Raw genomic sequence first — 20,634 nt, 5'->3', positions numbered from 1 at the left:
AATCGAGATCGTTTTGTTCATGCTAAATATTATTATATAAAATGGTTTTACTAAATTAATAAATAAATGCGAGGATATTTAATTATTTTTTGCAGAATTACTCCTTTTGGCAATCTCAAAAATATAATAAAAGTAAATTTCCAAAATTCAAGTCAAAATATTCATAAAGAAATTCCAAAAGGAAGAGAACCCACCAATCTCCAACTAAGCAACGCAAGCAAAACAATTAAATAATAAAACATCAAGTAATGCAGAGAAAAATACTGGAAAGGAGGGGGAAATTTTCCTGAAGACCCAGCAACAGAATAGCGAAATCTGGGACTTATTTATTTATTTCTTGGAAAGGTTAGCGGACCACGAAAGGGGGGGGGGAACCCAGAATTCGAAAGCTGCATTAAGGTACCATTTCATTTTTCTTTGGCTTTGAAAACTTTCTCTTTGTTTCTGGGGTTTAATTTTCTGTTTACTTCTTTGGAGTTGGGAATTTTTGGAATAATAACGAAACCCATTTGATCTAATTACTTTCTTTATGATCATATTGTTTTATAGTATGAATTAGAAAGGTTAGGTGCGTTTTTGGATAATTGATATTTTAAGGAGGGATGATACGGTTTTAGGGTTAATTTTTATTTATTTGTTTGAATTGCTGCTGGGAAATTGCGAAAACAGCTTAAGTTTGTTCATTGCACAAATTATTTTTACTTTTTATATGACTACTATATGAATATAGACAAAATCATTATGGTCTAAGAGAATTTGATTAAATTGTGATGTTACTGTACTGTTATTGGGAACTTAGAAAGCACATAAATTATAAGCTGTGCCATACAAATGATATTAGAAACCATTTGGAGATAGGTTTTGGGAGTAATGATTTAGGTAAATTTGTTGGCTTCATTACTGCTGCGCTAGTTTTAATCTAGTAGCATGTGGAATTTGCACGCGGTTGCTGGAACGTTTTATGTTTTTCTTTATATCCTCGATTTGAAGCATGCTAATTCTGGGTTTAGATCATCACATGGTTGCTAAACTTGTATGGATGGTTCTACATTCCATTAGTCCTATCTGGTTATTTTTGTTCGAGTAGATTCGTTTCTCTATTCCAAAAGATACATCTGATGTGCATCTAAGTTAGATAGAATTGCAAATGATTACCAAAAATAGGGAAAAGATATCCAGATAACTAACTGTTAATTTCCTAAACACATGGACTATAGTGAAGAGGGACTTTGCCTGTAGTACCGAAGTTTATGAGGCACTGGAGTGAAGATGAATCCATTGAAGGAACAGTTACCAAATTTCTATTTTTCCCTAGCCTTTGTTTATTTCATATAATCTTTCAGAAGAATTTGGCTTGTTTTCAGTCAACTAACTCTCTCCTTGATGGTGGGTGGGCAGGCATCATGTTATGTTTAACATTGAGAGGTGGCTGTTTTTGATTATTTCTTTTAGGTTTGCATTTTTTTGGTAAATATTATATTTGATGGTTTGAATATTGATTGATTTATTTATTGTTTTTTTTATTTTGTATTAGGATTGCTTGTTGGCGTAGATGAGATTTCAAGAACCTGTCTGTTTCTTGGTGTCAAGATAGTGTGCCACATAGCCTACGGTACTGGTGTTCAAAGGGTTTTCTTCAGTTTTATGGAATGATATGGTTTCCAAAGGATCCATAATCCATCTTTGAGAAAGAATTTTGTTGGAATTTTGAAATACGGTATGTGTCGTGTCCTTACTTTGTGTGGACTTTCCCGTTCCAATCCTTATTCATTTTGTCTCTGTTTCACTTTTGTTTTGAAAAAAAAATAACTGTGGTAATTGTGGTGGTGCTAGAATATGCTCTTTTTGATAGAAAGGGCCTCATTAAAATCCTCCTTCAATCCCTCCATGTTATGAGAGTAACATGAAGGAACAACGAAGGAGGAAAGGAGAGCCAAGAAAACTTTTATTCACAAGAACCAGATTACAAGATTGAACAAACTCCTACACTTCCAATGGAAGAACATAAAACTTAACACAAAACATCCAACAAAACAGGGAGGAACAATTCCTGTTAAACAACACCACAATAACCAAAATCACCCTATCCCATCTTTAGCAAGTTTATCAACTTCCCAGTTTGCCGCCCTTGAAATATGCCTAAAAATAATATCCTTTCCAATCAAAAGCGAAACTATATCCTTCACCAAGGATAGATGCAAAGGAGGGGTTAAACCCAGATTCTGAATCCACTTCAGAGCGTTAGAAGAGTCTGATACCAAGATAACTCTCTGATTTGCGACAAAATCCAACTCCTCCATAAGACAAATCCCTCTTTTGATAACCAACAGCTCTGCCAAAATAGGAGGACCACTCCCTACTGCTTCAGAAAACCACTGAAGTAATAGACCTCTGCTATCTCGAAACAGACCACCAATACCTCCTTTTTCCCAACCCGAAACCATCGCTCCATCAACATTTAACTTTAGAAACCCCTCCGGTGGAGGAACCCAGCAAGCAGGTTGAGAGCAAACCTTTCCTGGTCTACCAATCGAATCAGCAATTTTCAAATCACCTACTAGAGAATCCAGAGGAATACCCACATCCTTGAAATGAGCACTAAACCAGGAAGCCACCCTAAATCTAACAATGAAAGATAATCTGACCAAATCCAGCTTTCCTTTCTGAAAGATAATCTCATTTCTACACTTCCATACTGACCACATCACTGCCCTAGGAATGAATCTCCAAATCAAAGAGTTAGTCATAAAATCATCCCACAAAATTAGAAATTCCATGGTACACTTTGGAGTCACCAGTGACACATTCCACATTTTCAAGAAGGAGGACCACAGACCCCACACAACCCTGCAATGCAGAAACAGATGAGAAACTGATTCCACCTCCCTACCACACAGAACACAACGTTGGTCAACAATCTCTGCAACACCTCTCTTTGCTAACTCCTCTTTAACCGGAACTCTATGTTGCACTAGTTGCCAAACAAACAATTCCACCCTTGGAGGAGCTAAACCAGACCAAATATTCTTATCCCAATTCACTTGATTTTGCTCAGAACCACGTTGTACATAAAAAGCATTTATACAAAAGATTTAGCTGTAAAATTTCCTTCACCATTCCCTAACCAAATCCAACAATCATCTTCAGTAGGAAAAGGAGAGGTATTATTCAACATAGAAATCAACTGCATCCACTGTTCTACTTCCCAATCAGCCAAATTCCTTCTCATTTGGATGTCCCACACCCAACCCGAAGCATTATTTACCCTAAACTCTTTCACTTTACCCGATTTATTAATTGAGAGAACATAAAGTCTAGGAAACAACGATTTCAGGGGAACATCACCCAACCATACATCATTCCAGAACTGCACATCTTCCCCTTTCCCCGCCTTCAAACGCATATTCCTTTTAAGACACTCTCCAAAATCATCACTGTTGAAGAAGTTTTTCACCACACCTTTCCAAATCCACGATGCACGAGCTGGCACCGAATTCTCCAAAATAATGGACTTGGGATCCAAATTGTAGGCGGCACAAATCACTTTCTTCCACCAAGATTTCTTTTCAGAAGAAAACTTCCAAACCCATTTTCCTAATAAAGCTCGGTTCAAAAGTGCTAGATTAGGGACCCCTAGACCCCCCAGATTTCTTGGTTTAGAGACCGACTTCCAGTTGACCCAATGGATTTTCTTCTTATCAATCGAATCCCCCCACAGAAATGAAGCCATGATAGAGTTAAGTTTGAGTATCACAGCAGCTGGGATTCTGAACATAGACATAAAATAGACCGGAAGAGAGCATAGCACCGATTTGACCAGAACCACTCTTCCCGCTATCGACAGAGAATTAGCTATCCAACCACTCAATTTAGCATTAAATCTCGCCACTATCGGATCCCACATAGCAACCGAATTCCTCTTGTACCCCAGAGGCAGACCTAAATATTCAGATGGAAGATATCCAACCGAGCAGCCAATAACTTCAGCCCAATTAGTTAGCTCCCCTTCTTCAACATTGATTCCAAAAATCCTGCTTTTACCTAGATTTAACTTCAGCCCCACCAGAAGTTCATAAATCAGTAACACTCTTCTAATATTCCTCAACTCACGAATGGAACCTTTACTGAAAATTATAAGATCATCCGCAAATTGAAGGTGTGACAGCTTGAATGCTCGGTCCTGCAGTCCTAAATCAAACCCCGAAAACAATCCCATATCCACTGCTTTAGTTAACAGTAAATGCAACAACTCCGTAGCCAAATTGAAAAGCATAGGTGAAAGTGAACAACCCTGTCTCAAACCTCTGTAAATATGAAATTTCTCCGTTGGAGATCCATTTAACAAGACCGAAATCTCAGCAGTTGACATGCACTGGAACATCCACGACCTCTACTTTTCACCAAACCCCATTTTGCTCATAATTTGAATCAAAATTTTCCAATCTACCGAATCATAAGCTCTCATAAAATCCACCTTGAAAACTACTCCCTTCAGCCCTCTCTTCCTCCAAAAATCAATACTCTCATTTGCAATAAAAGAGCAATCCAAGATATTCCTCCCCGGAATAAAAGCAAATTGGGACTGACTTATAATATCATTGAGATACAAACTCAATCTTCTAGCTAAGACCTTAGAGATGACTTTATAAAGACCTCCCACTAGGCTAATTGGCCTAAACTCTTCCAACCCCTCCGGATTTGCCTTCTTTGGAATAAGAGAAATGAAGGAAAAGTTCACCTCCGGTTCCCAAACCTTCCCCACATAGAAATCCCTAAAAAACCTCATCATATCATCCTTCAAATTAGGCCAGAACTTCTTAAAGAACCCTAAGTTCAGACCATCCGGACCCGGAGCTTTGTTGATATCCGAATGAGCAATAGCTTCCCAAACTTCCTCTTCAGAAAAAGGTTTCTCCAAAGCTAAACACTGACCTTCGGACAGCTTGAGAAAATCAAGATTTAATTCCTCTGCCTCCAGGGTGTTTGTTTGATTATACAACCTCTTGAAAAACTCCACCACTGAAGCTTTAACTGACCTAGGGTCTTCAATAACTTCACCATCAACTTTGATAACTTTTATGTAGTTTATCCTCCCTCTAATTGCTGCACTATGATGGAAAAACCTTGAGTTCTTATCCCCCTCCAATCTCCATTTCAATCTAGACTTTTGCATCCAAATTGATTCTTCCTTCTTTTGTAACTCCCATAATTCTCTCTTTGCTTCAACAATAAAATTCATTGACACCAAAGAAGACCCTTGTTGCAATTTCATTTCCATATCCTGTATCACAGACTCCAAGGTTCTGATTCTGCCTGGTAATTGAAGAAAACCCTTACCAGCCCAATTTTTTGCGACATCCTTCACCCGGTTAAGAATTTTGGAAATAGGTATCGAGTTTTCCTGTGTACCCAGATTGAACAGTTCTTTTGTCAACAATTCACTAAACCCTTCCTCCACCAACATATAATTAAACAGTCTAAACGGTTTCGGCCCCCAATTGCACTCCCTATTCTCCAGCAGAATAATATTGTGATCAGAAATGGACCTAGGCTGCAGATTTTGATTGATCTTTGGGAATTGCGAGAAAAAACTATGATCAACTAAAAACCGATCCAATCTCTCAAAAGTGGGAACTTCCCTATTATTACACCACGTGAACTGACCTCCCAATAAAGGCAAATCGATTAGATTTGCCTTAGAGACAAAATCTCGAAAAATATTCATCGACATCAAATTCACATCACCACCCCTTTTCTCTTCCTGCGTCAAAAAGGCATTGAAATCCCCACCTAAACAAACTGGGCAGTCCACCTGTTCCAGAAAGGAAAATAAATCCCTGAAAAATGGCTCTTTATCAGCCTCCACACTTGGACCATAGACATTTATGAAACAACAATAGTTTGGTATACCATCCAACCAACCCTTTAACGCCACAAATCTAGTTCGGATGACCTTTTCCTTCACCACAAATACCTTCTGATTCCACATTGTTATTAGACCACCAGCCGAACCTACAGCAGGCACAACTGCCCAACCATTAAGGATTTTACCTCCCATTTTCCTACCTAACATAGTGCTGACAGTTTCCAATTTGGATTCTTGCAAAAATAAGATAGTTGGTTTTTTCTCCTCTACAAATCTCCTAATGGCACGTGCTTTAACCTTCCTACCCAGACCCCTAACATTCCAACACATAATGGACCATTCTACCATCAAAAGCATTTTATGACCATAACCCCTAAACCAACTACCACCCCTCAAACATCTCTATCCTTCACCAAAGGAACAACTTTGGTCAGGAATTCCTTTTCTCCTCCTTTAAACTTTACCCCCAATAAATTGGATACTTTCCAACACTCCATTGCTTCTGTCCTCCTCTGATTCTTTTCTCCTGCTCCAATACCATCATCCATACCATCACAACTTTTGGCAGCCCTCCTCCTAACATAAACTTTATTATGATATCCTCTCTCGACATTATTACCCGATACACTCCCCCCAAAAGGTCTTCTCAGTGATAGAGACACAGACCCATTCTGCATACCATATCCAACCTGTGTATCTGAAATTGAAGGCTCATTCTTATTCCCATTCTTATTTGGTGATGGACTAAAATGCTCAGGCCCAAATACTTCCCTCCTTCCCATTTTGGAAATAAGCCCATCCTCTTGAACCACTTTTTCTTTCCCCGAGGTGTCTCCTTGTAAGCTGACCACCTTTTTCCTCCCATCAGAAAAAGTCCCTGACACAGACTGCTTGCTGCAACCTTCACCTAGTACTGTCCCCTCGTTACAAAGGTCAACATTTGAACTGTCCTCGGCTTCAGCGCTATTTTTCAAATTTCCCTTGTTCATTGGGTCACCTCCCTGTGAAAAACCTCGAACCCACTCTTCAACCCTGCTTCTAGAGTCTGACATCTGCTGAGAATTAAACTTCCTTTGCAGACCACCTCGATCCTCCCCTTTGCTCCCCTCTGACGAATCCCTCTCCCACGGAACCACTGTTCCTCCTTGAGAACCATCTTCATCGACCCTTTCATCATCTTCCCCTTCCTCAAGCTCAGGGAAGAAATCATCACTGCTGTCTACCTTAATCTTGATAGTAAAGGACCTTCCAAGAGTATTAAAAATGACATATGGAGGGATGTCAAACGGACTTTCAACTCTTAATAACATCTGAGCCACCCTGCAATCAACTCTTTGAGCTGTCTGTTCTTGAATCTTCACTAATTTGCCCCATCTCGATGCCAAACTAGTAAAAAATGAAACTGACCAGCAGTTTAATGGAACGCCCATCATGGATACTGAACAGTAAGGTAATGGAACTCCCTTCTCTTCGATCACAGGCTCCAACCTTTCAAACCAAAAGGACAAAGCTTCCCATTTATCTTCTATAGCTGCTTCTTTCTCCTCCACAGACCGGAAAACTACCAAACATGCATTTTTCGCATAACCCCATCTAACTACCTTAACATTAATTCCCTCTGTTCTCAATGCCCTTTGCACAAACTCGACCTCAAATATCACTTTAACGATACCTGTTAATGAAGTCCTCAGCCATGCTCTTTCCTCCAAAGGAATGAAGAAATCCATGTCGTTCTTCTCCTCTCTCCTGTCCCCAAGGTTTCTGGATTGCTGACCCTCATCTTTTTTCAAACCTACTACCGTATCCTTATATGTTCTGCCATCCTGGAACCTGTTCATCATCTCCTTCTTCCTAGCCCCAACCACTTGGCTAGATGCATTTTGCCTTTTCGAAACCTCGACACCTACACCTCCAGCCTCCATTACTCTATTGCGATTCAAGTTCCTCGGACCACTACTCCTCTGATATTTCGCAAATGATACTAATATTCTCCTCCCATCAACAAGGACGTTGTTCATCTTCTCCTTAGCAGCAATCAAATCCTCCTTACTCGCAAAATGCACAAAGGCAAACGTCTTGTTCTTGTAGTTGGGTCTGCTATTAACAAACGGAATAAAAACTTTAATCACCTTACCAAAACGGCTAAACCGATCCCACAATACCCTCCTATGCACTCTCCTACTAAGATTATCAACGAAAGCAACCCACGATCCTCCTACAGCACCTAACATTCCTCTCTCCATGGTTTTACAGCTAAAAACCGATGCGAATCAATAATATGTTAGAGCTATTGGAAAAGTGTTGTTAGATTGAAATTATCTTAAATAACTAAGAATATTTGTTTTCCTTTTAAGCATTTGACGGAGGCTAGAATATGCTCTTGTTCACTGATAATTTTGCATTAGGTTAAATTGAATGCCGAGAAAGAAATCATGTTGTTGAACCAAAGTAATTAGGCTCCAAGCTTCCTGTATTTTCATGACAAATATACTTATATCATATTGTTTGCATGCTATGCATTGCAGTTTGCTTATTATTATTATTATTATTATTATTATTATTACTATTATCAATTCTCCTTCTACTCCTCTTTCTTAATTGTGATCTCTTGGGCTTCTACTTTTGGTTACCCAGATCATATGGAGACATCTTTGTTGAACACACTTCGCTGTAACATTTCCTCATTTTTAAATATGTCATCTTCTGAGAACGTTAACTCAGAACCGGTTCAGAAGTATTACCAGAGAGCAGAAGAGATACTAAAGTTGTTGAAGCCAATTCTTAGTGCAATTGTTGATTCAGAAATTACTTCTGATGAAGTGCTTGGTAAGGCATTTGAAGGATTAAGCCTCTCTATAGAAGAATTGAGGGAGCATTTCGAATGCTGGCAACCCCTTTCGAGTAAAGTTTACTTTGTAAGTTCCTAGTTACTTTAAGTTCACAACTTCACTTGGCAATTTCAGTCCACTTACGGCTGGAAGAAGTACCTAGTTAACCTTTTAGGCATTGAAATACCCTCGATATGAGATGCATGTTGTAGAGTATTTGTTTGAATGTATATCTTTTGGAATATATTTACCTCCCCAAGTCCTTATTCTTGAATATTCGCTCATATTTAGGTGGAAAAAATGCTATAGATGGTTGCCTTTTCAGAAAATAATATTATAATTAGAAGAATAGATTTTTCTTATTAGTTACTTGTCAATTAGTGTTGGCCTTTAATTAAATGCACTTGGATAACCATCCTCTGTTCCACTTGATCTCTAGGTTCTGCAAGTTGAGTCATTAATATCAAAGATTCGGAATTCTAGCCTGGATGTATTCCATTTCTTGAAGTCTTCCCACCGGCACCTGCCTAATGAATTAAGTTCAGCATCCCTTGAGGTAATTTTTGACCCAAGTTACTTGAGATTTTTTTCTTTTATATGAAGCTGTTACTCTTTGTATTGTGTTTTAAATTTTATTAATAGAGCATAATAATTGTATTCTCTCAATGATTACCAAAGAAGTCATCTATTGGAGAGTGAATGGCATGCAAATATACAGTTTTGAGATGTGAGGATATTTAGCTTTCATTTTGATTTGATTTCTGAGTTAGAAAAATGCTAATGGGGAATCCACATTTCAGGATGTTTAACTAATGGCAATTGATTGCAGCACTGCTTGCAGAAAATTAAGCATGTAGCATATGAACAAGCATCATCTTTCATCAGGGAAGCCATACAGGATCAAGTGGATAGTGTTGGACCATCCTCAGACATGATAGTGAAAATTGCAGAGAACTTGAGCTTGAGGTCAAACCAGGAGATTCTGATAGAAGCTGTGGCCCTTGAAAAGTTGAAGGAGAATGCTGAACAATTAGATAAAACTGCAGAAGCTGAGTTCATTGATCAAATAATTGCTCTTGTAACCCGCATGCATGATCGTCTTGTATTAATGAAACAATCTGAGACCAGTAGTCCTGTTCCCATACCTGCTGATTTCTGCTGCCCTCTTTCCCTAGAGCTAATGACTGACCCGGTGATTGTGGCATCTGGACAAACCTATGAGCGGGCTTTCATTAAGAACTGGATTGGTCTTGGGCTCAGTGTGTGCCCCAAGACACGGCAAGCTTTGACTCATACCAATCTTATACCTAATTACACAGTAAAGGCACTAATTGCAAACTGGTGTGAGTCAAACAATGTGAAGTTGCCTGATCCCATGAAGTCCATCAGTTTAAACCAGTCCTATCCCCTTATTGTGGCTGCAGAGTCTGGCTTGCCAAGGGATTCGAATAGTTTTACTCCTAGAAGCAGCCAACCATTATCACCTGAACCAAGGTCTAGAAGTCAAGCTGGTAAGAAACTAGTAACATCCTGTGGAATTCATCGGGAGGGAACCTCCCCACTACATCCTTGTTCTACCTCAGAGGGTTCCTTGCCAGGTATAGCTGGAAATGGAGAGGGTCTGGATTTTGCAAGGATATCAATAAATAGTTCTGAAGACAATTCAAAGTTGGAACAATGGTATAATGATTCTGTTGGTGAACCCCCTGTGTCACCTTCTAACAATGCTGGACATTCATCTCAAAACCATTCAAGATCTGGTTCAGCCTCTAGTGCACTTCCTAATTCAGATTCTCCTCGAGGATCGATTGGAGATGCCAATGAGACTTCTGAAAGTCATTTTGCAGCCTACAATACTGATGTTTCTGGGGAGGTTAAATCTGACCCACAACCTACAGTCAGCACAGCCATCCCACAGAGAGAACCCGAATTTCCTCCTCGATTGGTAGAAGCACGATCTCGAAGCCAAACAATCTGGCGCCGACCATCAGAGAGGTTTATTCCAAGGATAGTTTCTTCTCCTGGTGTTGAGAACAGGGCTGACCTTTCTGGCATTGAAACCCAGGTTAAGAAGTTGGTAGATGACTTGACGAGCACTTCAGTTGATAATCAAAGAGAGGCCACAGCTCAACTCAGGTTACTTGCTAAGCACAACATGGATAATCGGATTATAATAGCAAATTGTGGGGCCATCACCTTGTTAGTTGATTTGCTTTGTTCATCGGATACAAAGACTCAGGAAAATGCTGTTACAGCACTTCTTAACTTATCAATTAATGATAACAACAAAACAGCTATTGCTGATGCTAATGCAATTGAGCCTCTGATTCATGTCCTTGAGACAGGAACCCCTGAAGCTAAAGAAAACTCAGCTGCTACTCTCTTCAGCCTTTCGGTCATTGAGGATAACAAAGTCAAGATCGGTAGGTCTGGGGCAATCAAGCCTCTTGTTGATTTATTGGGCAATGGTACTCCTAGGGGAAAGAAAGATGCAGCTACTGCCTTGTTTAATCTGTCAATATTTCATGAAAACAAGACCCGAATTGTGCAAGCTGGTGCCGTAAGACACCTTGTAGATTTGATGGACCCAGCAGCTGGAATGGTTGATAAGGCAGTTGCTGTTTTGGCTAATCTAGCTACAATTCCCGAAGGTAGGAATGCCATTGGGCAAGAGGGTGGGATTCCTGTGCTGGTTGAGGTTGTTGAGTTGGGTTCAGCGAGAGGGAAGGAAAATGCAGCTGCTGCTCTTTTACAACTCTGCACAACCAGTGGTAGGTTTTGCAGTATGGTGCTCCAAGAAGGAGCTGTTCCACCACTAGTGGCCTTGTCCCAGTCCGGCACCCCAAGAGCTAGAGAGAAGGTATACTACTGTTTTCTTTTTTCCGATTAAACCTTCTTTCTTTTACCTTTCTTGAAAATTATCATAAGCTGCAGTTGGCTGCAGTCTCAGGCACTTCTGACCTACTTCAGAAGCCAACGACATGGTAGTGCTGGAAGAGGCTGAAAGTGGGAAAACAATTTTCATGGCATCCAAGGCTTTGAGTCTGATACAGTTTGTATACATTTGATGTTTCAAATAATGCATTTTGAAGGTTTTGCTGCATGGTTTTACACTTTGTGTAGGAAAAAGGAAAATTTTAATTTGTAGAGAATTCGATGCGAGTCCTCTTGTCAAATGCTTCTTTTTATACGTGCAATTGTGAATGTAAGAACGGAATTCCATACATCTGAGTTCGTCTGGTCTGCGTATCGAGCTCGGGGGTGAATAATGTCCCGTCCTGGTTTATGACCCATGGCTTTTTTTTTTTGACTCAATTGTTTTTCAGATTAAACTAGATATTCAGATTGATTTGTAAGTTATGCATTTGCAGAGAGCCAAACAAGAGCAGGCATTTAGTTTACGCTTCTATGTAGTTCCATGAGTTAGTTGATTGTGCGTTATTTCATTTATCAATTTCTCAAACACCCTTAATTGATGTTCTTTAGGCTGGTTGAATTGCAATCTTAATTTTATTTACTTATTGTTTCATTTTATTTCAGTTCACCAGTTCTTTAAATTTTTCCAAATAGTTGTTATATAATATTTCAATTTTCTTTCAATAATTTGGAAATTTTTAAGATAATCTATTTGGTACCTCGTCTATTTTGATCATTGATTGCTATTTTTTATCGACTTAACGGATAAGTAGCATGATATAATATAATAATAATTTAGGCATAACATTCAACCTTTGTGTTTGATTCATTTTTGAGTAAAATTGTATTTATGTATTGAAAATTAAGGCGCAACATTTATCCATTGAGCCTGCCTCAACTACAAAATGATCAATAAACCCTTGCTACTATCATCGTGAAAAGAAGCTTAAGGTTTCGTAGAGTGTTTTTTTTTTTTTTGGATTTGATTAACTTTTATTGATGTGAGAATGAAGAGGTATAGATGGGTGTGTAGAAATGGAACTCACTTGTAGGATCAACTTTCCCGGAATGTTACACAATGGAAGAAAAGCAACACTAGGTAATCTTTTGTTCTTTGTTTCACTTGTACGATATTATCATTTTGGATGCATGAAAGCTTATATATTTGTTTATTGTACCATTTTATGTTCTTTCATTAATTTATCTTCATCTTTATAACTTTTACAATTTATCTTGGTGAGTGTGTATCGATCACTGTTTAAAAACCTAAATTGTATATCAAATATATCCTTGAAATCTTAAGTTCTAGTCCCTTTATTCTCATTTAATTTACTTAATTTTAAACACAGTATAAATAAATATATCCTTGGCGCAGAATCACTTTGCAAACGCCATTTTCTGTTAAAACTTGGGTTATATTAATGTTTTTTGTAATTATCAATCGATATTATTGTAGGGTAAAAATAAATTTACAAAAAAAGAAGGTACATGTGTTGCGTTTACTTTGTGGTTTACAGTTAAGACCTTAATGTCGTTCTGTTTTGGTAGGAAGTAAGAGGGCATTGCACTAGTTACGTGGCTTTGGCGCATTACTCTCCCATGCATACAACCCATCGTACCTAACGCATTAATCTCATATCCTTACATAAGCTTAAGTAAATGCTGTCCAAATTCAACCACGTAGCTCCAGAAATTTAAACATAATTAGCAAATATAATTGAAATTCCTTGATCATGCAGAAAAGAATCTTTTGAATTTCGATTTTCAAACTCCAGTCCACCGCCACTGTCATGGATTTAAGTTCCTTGCTTTATACAAATAATTTTATAAACCAACATCAGAAGGTCTAACATTTGAATTCTTCTTCCGCACGTATGGTGAGATATTTGTAGATAGAAAAAACTTAAAAGAATAAAGTCTAAACTGAACATGTTTTCCCCCTTCTAGACATGGTTTTGTCACAACGAAAAAAGTAAAGCAAACAGAATGTTTGAGGCTGTCAATAGCGACCAGGTATCCTAATATCTCATTTTTTTCACTGCAGCCTGCGGGAAAGAGATGAAACTCCATAATATAGAATAAAATATATACGGATATTGGATCTTGTAACATTGGCCTACGCCCTTGAGGTTTTACGCCCCACTAGAGCATGAAATCTAATCCCTTTTTGTCTTCCAAAACAGTGTTGATGAGTGAGAGTGCATAAATAGTGGCCAACCTGAATAGTCCTCTATGTTTCACTCTCATACAGCAACACCCTGATTTCTTCACCTGCACTGCCTGTTCCTTCTTTGCTCCTTTTGCAGCATCTTTTTCTTCATTATATTCCATTTGTCTCCCTATTTCTCCCCCCTTTCCCTCTCAACAATTCAGTATTAAACTTTTCTCTTCCTATATAAAATCCCCATATTCAGCACCCTTTGTTATTTCCCAGCCAAAACCAAACAGAGAGAACTAAATCCATGGAGAGTGCTGCAATTAACTGTGATGAACAACAAAAATGGGAAGCTGGGGAGGAAGAAGAAGAAGCATTGTCATTGTGTGATCTGCCACTCAATTTGGTTAAAGAAGAGAATCAAATCCAACCAAGGAATGTAGAAGATGGCGAATCCCAGGCCATTAAAACCCAAGAAGATTTCATCTTCGGCTCATGTGGTGACTTTTTGTCCACAAAACCAGAAATGTGTGCAGCTGATGATGTGTTCTTCAAAGGCCAAATTTTACCCTTTCGTGTCTCTGTTAGTTCAGACCGTGGCTCAACAAGGTGCCATCGTCAAGATAGCCAGAAAACGAGTAGGTTCTTGCCAAGGTCCGAGTCCATGGACTATGGTTCGTTAGGTAGGTTCGCAAGTGTCACTAGCAGTAGCAGAAGCAGTAGCACCGGAAGTAGCCATTACTCAACGAATAGTAGCAGTAATTCCAGCAAAGTTACATCAAGGAATTTCAATTCAATTACCAATCCCAAATCAAAGCCGAACGAAACCAGAAACAACTTCAACACACATCCAAGTCCAAAACCACAGATAAGGTTGTCCAAAGCTCGACAAGTAAACGTCAGCAGCCGAAACCAGACGTCATCGATGTGGGATTTTTTCAGGTTGGGCTTGGTTCGAGCACCAGAACTTGAACCAGACTATATGAAAAACCGTAACAATAATTCCAATCGAAATTCTGTCAGCCGAAACAGCAGTTGCAATAGCAGTAATACTAATAGCTGTAACATTAATCAGCTAGATTCTATTCAAGGGTTCTTAAGAAAAGGGTTGTTCGGTGGATGTAAATGTTCGGTTAATGTAGTCGAAACATTTCCACTGAACAAAATAGTGGTCATCAGAAGTATGATGAAGAAGAACAGTGAAAAAGAGAAAGCCATGTCGCATGCCGCCATGGAAGAGAAAACGAAGCTACTGAAGCAAGAACAGAAGATAAAGAAGAAAATGAAAGAAAAGCGAGAAGGAAAGCAAGCTTTATCACGTCATCGAACGTATGAATGGTTAAAGGAGCTTTGACATGCAAGCTTTGTTGATGAGGCTTAAAGAAAGAAAGGCTCATGAACAATCTTACGCATGCTTCTCTTTTTTCTTTTCTTTCATCATTTTTCAAGTTTTCTTCTTCCTTTTGGATTATATTTTTTCCGCTGATAGTTCAAAGTGCAGGCTGTTGTACGAACCTATAAAATCTGTGTCTCATGAGGTTTAATATATTATTGAAGTTTTTTTTTTAAAAATCTGAATTCAAAGATAATGATTGAAAAGTAGTAGCAGAGCTGCTGTGGCCTGTGGGTGGAGGAAGATGAGGGTGACGGTGGTAGTGGTGATCATGATTAAAGTGTCGACTTTTAACGAGATCTGAAAACGGCAATTCGTGACTGTCACTGTGTCACTGAAGCACACGACGACACAGTAATTCAATTTATAATTTAAATAAAAAAACAACAAAGAGGAAATAAATGAAAATCATGCAAAGTTGAAAAGGAATGAATTTGGATAGGAGGAATGTTAATTAATGTCTAATAACAGGGATTGAAGTGATATATAAAGTATTTTTTTTTTTAAATTCAACGCACTTGGAGAATAATTATTTCTTTCAATTCCAAATCCCATGTCTTCTTTTGATGATTTCGTAATTACAAGGGGAAAAGTATCTATTACATTAGTTGATCTTGAAAGTTTGATTAAATCTTTGGGGAATCTTTTCTTTTCTAGCGATTCCTCTGTTTCTCCATTTCGTTCGATGATTTGCAGTATACTTTACTTCCCTTCCAACCTCTACCTCTTCGGATGTGGGCCTCTGATAATTAGGATTATAAAGTATTTGGAGTGGTTAGTACTTCAGCATTTGCTTTTCATGAAAAAACTTCTCAATTTGACAGCATATCACACACTTGTGTGTTCATCTCCATCATAAATCATCTTCTCAATTATTTTTGATTTTTTTAGCATCCTTTTCAATCAAACTAACTACATAACAGAATCAGTGAATCGAAAGATAGGTTTCGCATTTTCAGTTCCACAAAAAGAATCTGTCGGCCATAAACACAATGCAAGAGAGAGATTCTCCCTACTCTAAACAAAATCTTTCAAGCCCGAGGCTTTTGCAGCTCTATTAATATAAATTCCCATATAAAATAGTAGCTGTCTTAACAGTCAGAGGCCAATTACTGCACTAATTCACCTTTAAGCTGATGCATCCTCTTAGCGAACTTGCAGAGCAGAACAAAATATTTTGTATTTTATTGGATAAAACTTGCAATGGTATTCAAGGGCCATTGTTACCAGCTGACATCTCTTTGCTTGTATTTCTCAGGTCAACATCTTGGGGAGGTTATCACAATAACTTAGTTATAATCCTTGCAACTTGGAATTAAGTTCTTCCTTTTCAGCCTTTTTGCATTCGTTGAATGCCATCATACTAGTAATTTGAAGGTCGATGGTAATTCTTGTTTAATCCTTCACTTCAATCAGTGATTAATGACCAACTCCAGGAAAACCATTGACGCAGGCAAAAAATGGGAAATGAAAGAATCGTAATTTGCGCTTGTTTTGATAAGGTTGTTTTCCGCACCGCTTCAAAACATACATGCAACCAGCCGCCATGAATAATCCAACTGCAGCAAAGGCTATCATTGTTGAGTTCTCAATGGTCCTATAATATCCTCTCTGCAACATGAAGAAGCTAGTGAGTAAGTTCATAAGAAAAAAAAGGTATCATATATCATACTCCAAAGTTTCCCACAAGATTTATTGAGGAGATGCTCAAGATCGCTTTCCTACCCTCGAGTGCTCTAAGCTAGGGCAAGCACAGGCATCAGGGGAAAAACACAATGCCTAAAGTCATTCTTAGCCAATTTATACAGCAGCAGATGAAAGCAGGCTGCACAGGTGTATTTTGTTTCGTACTGCCATTTCCCAACTGCACCCCCACTCCAAACCCCCAAAATAATGCATGCAGATGAGTGTGGAAGCATAAATAAGTCAGGGACACACCTGCATTAGAAGAAACAAAATCGCTGCATTTGCAGGAGCCAGAGAAAAGCTTATCATTCCTCCACGTAACTCATTTGGCACATACCTACATAAACATGATCAAAGCAGAGTACTAAAACTAATTTCTACAAATAAAAGGCACTAAGCGAGAAAAAGTTGCTCTTAAAACTTCATAAAAGAAAAATGTTTGTCATACATTGTCCTCAATCTTGCAAGTGAAGGCAGAATTAGGCCAATGCAGGCATGGAATAAAGAAAACTGTGTCACCAGAACTCCAACGTCCTGCAATCCAGACCACAGAACTCAGAGGCTATGGCTGGAATAAACGCTAAGGGCCCACAAGTTTATAAATTTACAAAAATTACAGAGGGGGCAGCACAAACATACCTGATAATCATAAGCTATAATTGACAAAAGAAGAGCCTGTGTGACAAATGAATACATTAACCAATCCTCGGTCCGAAATGAAGCATCAATAAGCCAGGGAAACACCGTGCTTCCTAACATCCTTGCCCCCAGCATGCATGGATATATCAACCCTAGATACACTTCTCGACCATCAGCCTATCTCACGTATAAAATCACCTTCAAACATTATACTTTGAAGAAATCAAGCTTCCAAGATGGTAATTTTGGAAACCTAATGGAAGAAGCACAAAACTGAGTACTAATCACACGTTGTGAACAACAGATATGATCTTACCACCAGTGTTGGTGCCCAAAGAATCCAGAAAACTGCAATGGAGAAATGAAGGAAAGCTTGTGCACATGCTAGTAGCCATAACCTTCTATCTGCAGAAGACAAGCTCTGAATAACAATTTTTTCTTTTATAGTAAGAGATGAAAACTAAGACTCAAGGGTAGGAGTTTCTGAAACCTAATAATCAATAATGTAGCACTCATATTAGTGAAGACAGATAAAGGAACTTAAAGGAGAGGAAGCTTCAAGAAAAAATCCAGTCTACCTTAAATGATTACGTGTATTTGATCATGTGACGTACATCTATACTTATAACTTTAAGTGCTCAGTTACAAATAGGATGATATCAAAGAGATGTTAAAATTGTCATTCTTAGAAAGTTCTACCCCTATAAGTTTGCTTCCATGAATAAGATAAGAAAATTAATGAAACTACAAAATGCTTACCGCCAAGGATATATGCATAAAAGGACATCCGGTAATCCTTAAATGTCATTGTCTTTGGAGTTCCATCATGATCTCCGGACATACAGATGATGCCCACTATCGCCAGTAAGGTGGCTGCAATGGAAGGAGATCCAATTCCTTTCTCTAAATTACCACCCACCAACCAATTACCAACCACCTGACTTCCAATCAAAGATGCAGACTCGAAAAAATCATCAACCAAAACGTTTCATTCAAATTATCCTGCCTATGGCCCGCCTGCAAAGAAGAAAAGAAAATTTTCCATACCATCATGTTCAAACTTGTCTCTTTTTTCTAAGTAACTAAAGAAACATAGCACGAAAGAAACGAATCTTTGAGCCAACCTTGTCATGTTCAACAACAGCCCATATCTCGAAACTGAAGGCAAATATTGATGTTGCCAAAGAAAAACAAACATTTGCTATCCAAAAGCTAGGACTTGATGCAATCATCTTCCATATCCCAACAATAAGGTGCAAGATAAAAAACACCAAACACATTTTTTTCGACCTCTGCATAAATATAAAATAAATAAAACTATCAAAGTTTTCACAATTTATACAATCCTTAATTAATCCATAAAAAACGGTCAAATCATTCAACAAAGGTATTAAAGCGATTAAATAAACATGGAAATGTTTTGTTTTTACTCACATTAAATCAGATACAAGACCGAAGAAACTACCAACGAAAAGAGCAACTCCAAATCCAATAAGCAAAAACGTCACCGTATCTTCCTTGCTTATACCATGGTAAACCAGCTCAAACTCTCCGTACACCGACCATAATCCTTCCAACACTAGAAAAACGAAGACGTAGAAATCAATCCAACTATCGTTTACTTTTTTGCTTTAAATTAAACACACAATTAAAAAACAAAGTTTGAAATTTTTTATATATAATGTACCTGAAGCAAGGGAATAGAGAAAGAGAAAGTGAAGTTGAAAGCGAAGAGAAGGGGAGGAGGAGGAGGTTGGCTGACCGGAGAAAGGAGGAGACTTGGTAGGAGCGTGTTTGGAGATATAGAAAGGGAAGACAGAAAGTGAGAGGAAACAAGAAATGAAAATGAAAATGAAGACGGAGGAACTTGGTTCCCAAACGGAGGTCTCAATTACGATCCCCATTTCAATCTCAGACGGGAAAACCTAGATCGGATCGGGAATTAGGATTAGGGAGCAGATGGGAAGTTAACAGTTACGCATCTGAGGCAACTGAGATGTGAGAACTGAAACCTGAGGAAGAAGTGGAATTCGTTACACGCGCCGTTTTACTGTTCCAGCTGATGCGATGCGTTCTAATTAAAGAACTTCTAAACCAAAGACTGAGTTCTATCAGTTATAAATGTTATTTGGTTCTAGGTCTTTTTATATTTAGTTTAAATTTTGATTTTCTTAATTTTTTTATTTTAATAAAATAACTTTATTTTAAACTTTTGAATATTAGTTCATAATTAATTCAAAAATATTTAAACGAAGGTATTCACAAAGTTAAATAAATCGATGAATGCCTTTAAAAATAAAGAAACATAAATAGAATATTAAAATTTTAAAAAATATAAATCAAACATAAATACCTTAAAAAATAAATAAACAAACATAAATTTAATCTTATCAAGCCCTCTTATTCACGTGCCTAAATGTGGATTTAAATCAGAGTCAAATCATTACGTTAAAAACTTTTTTAATTTTTTTCAAAATTATAAAATATTTTTATGGCACATAATTTAGTTTACAGAAAATTATTATCAAAAACTTCATTTTTTAACCAAATACGGGTTTTTTTTTCTTCAATTTAGCTTCTGTTTCCTTAAATCAAAGGTACCTTCAAAATTTCAAGTAAATCAATCATTATTATTACATTATTTTCAAGCTATTTACACAATTTAAAATATAAAACATTTTATTCTATATAATAAGAAGCAAAAATAACAAAAAAAAATTGATTCAATTAGAATAATAACAATACTTGTGAACTATAAACCACTTGAACACTATAATTAAGTTTGATTTTCAGTTTCTGTTTTCCCCCCAATAATACTATGTATATCTCTATTTTTGCAAACAATTTTTTTCAATAATTTGAAAATACTTTACTTACTTGGACTTAGTGTATATCAATTTCAGAGCTACAAGTCTGTGAGTTTGTGTACTTTTTTTTATAAAAAAATCTAAGTATTTGGGAGGTCCGAAGTAATTATAAAGAAATATTTGTTCATAATTTTTCTTAACTATTGACAACGCACGCATATCTTGTAAACGCAACTTCTCAAACTTAAGATCTTAAGAGAGAACAACACTCCCTCTAATTAATCAATAAGACAAGTCAATGGGTTTGGAGATCTTTGAAAAGTTGTATTCTTACACTCATGTTT

The 20,634-nt window shown here is 37.6% G+C and overlaps 2 protein-coding genes and 1 pseudogene across 2 annotated transcripts; 2 read left to right on the top strand and 1 right to left on the bottom strand.

The window, feature by feature from the left end:
• The first annotated feature begins 190 nt into the window (after positions 1-190).
• Positions 191-12,120, top strand: LOC120125657 (U-box domain-containing protein 4-like). Its single transcript, XM_039144031.1, has 6 exons — positions 191-399; positions 1,535-1,717; positions 8,501-8,781; positions 9,134-9,250; positions 9,524-11,554; positions 11,639-12,120. Exons 3-6 carry the CDS (start codon positions 8,506-8,508, stop codon positions 11,696-11,698), a joined length of 2,484 nt encoding a protein of 827 aa, XP_038999962.1. The 5' UTR covers positions 191-399; positions 1,535-1,717; positions 8,501-8,505; the 3' UTR covers positions 11,699-12,120.
• Positions 12,121-14,072: 1,952 nt separating this feature from the next.
• Positions 14,073-15,119, top strand: LOC120125603. The gene has a single exon (XM_039143994.1). It carries the CDS (start codon positions 14,073-14,075, stop codon positions 15,117-15,119), a length of 1,047 nt encoding a protein of 348 aa, XP_038999925.1.
• Positions 15,120-16,490: 1,371 nt separating this feature from the next.
• Positions 16,491-19,538, bottom strand: LOC120125658 (annotated as a pseudogene).
• Positions 19,539-20,634: the final 1,096 nt, after the last annotated feature.

This window comes from Hibiscus syriacus, unplaced genomic scaffold, assembly GCF_006381635.1.
Source record: "Hibiscus syriacus cultivar Baekdansim isolate YM2019G1 unplaced genomic scaffold, ASM638163v2 tig00110435_pilon, whole genome shotgun sequence".
NCBI classification, from domain to species: domain Eukaryota; kingdom Viridiplantae; phylum Streptophyta; class Magnoliopsida; order Malvales; family Malvaceae; genus Hibiscus; species Hibiscus syriacus.
Note: the sequence above shows the minus strand (reverse complement) of the source record. Positions and strands in the feature narration are given on the sequence as shown.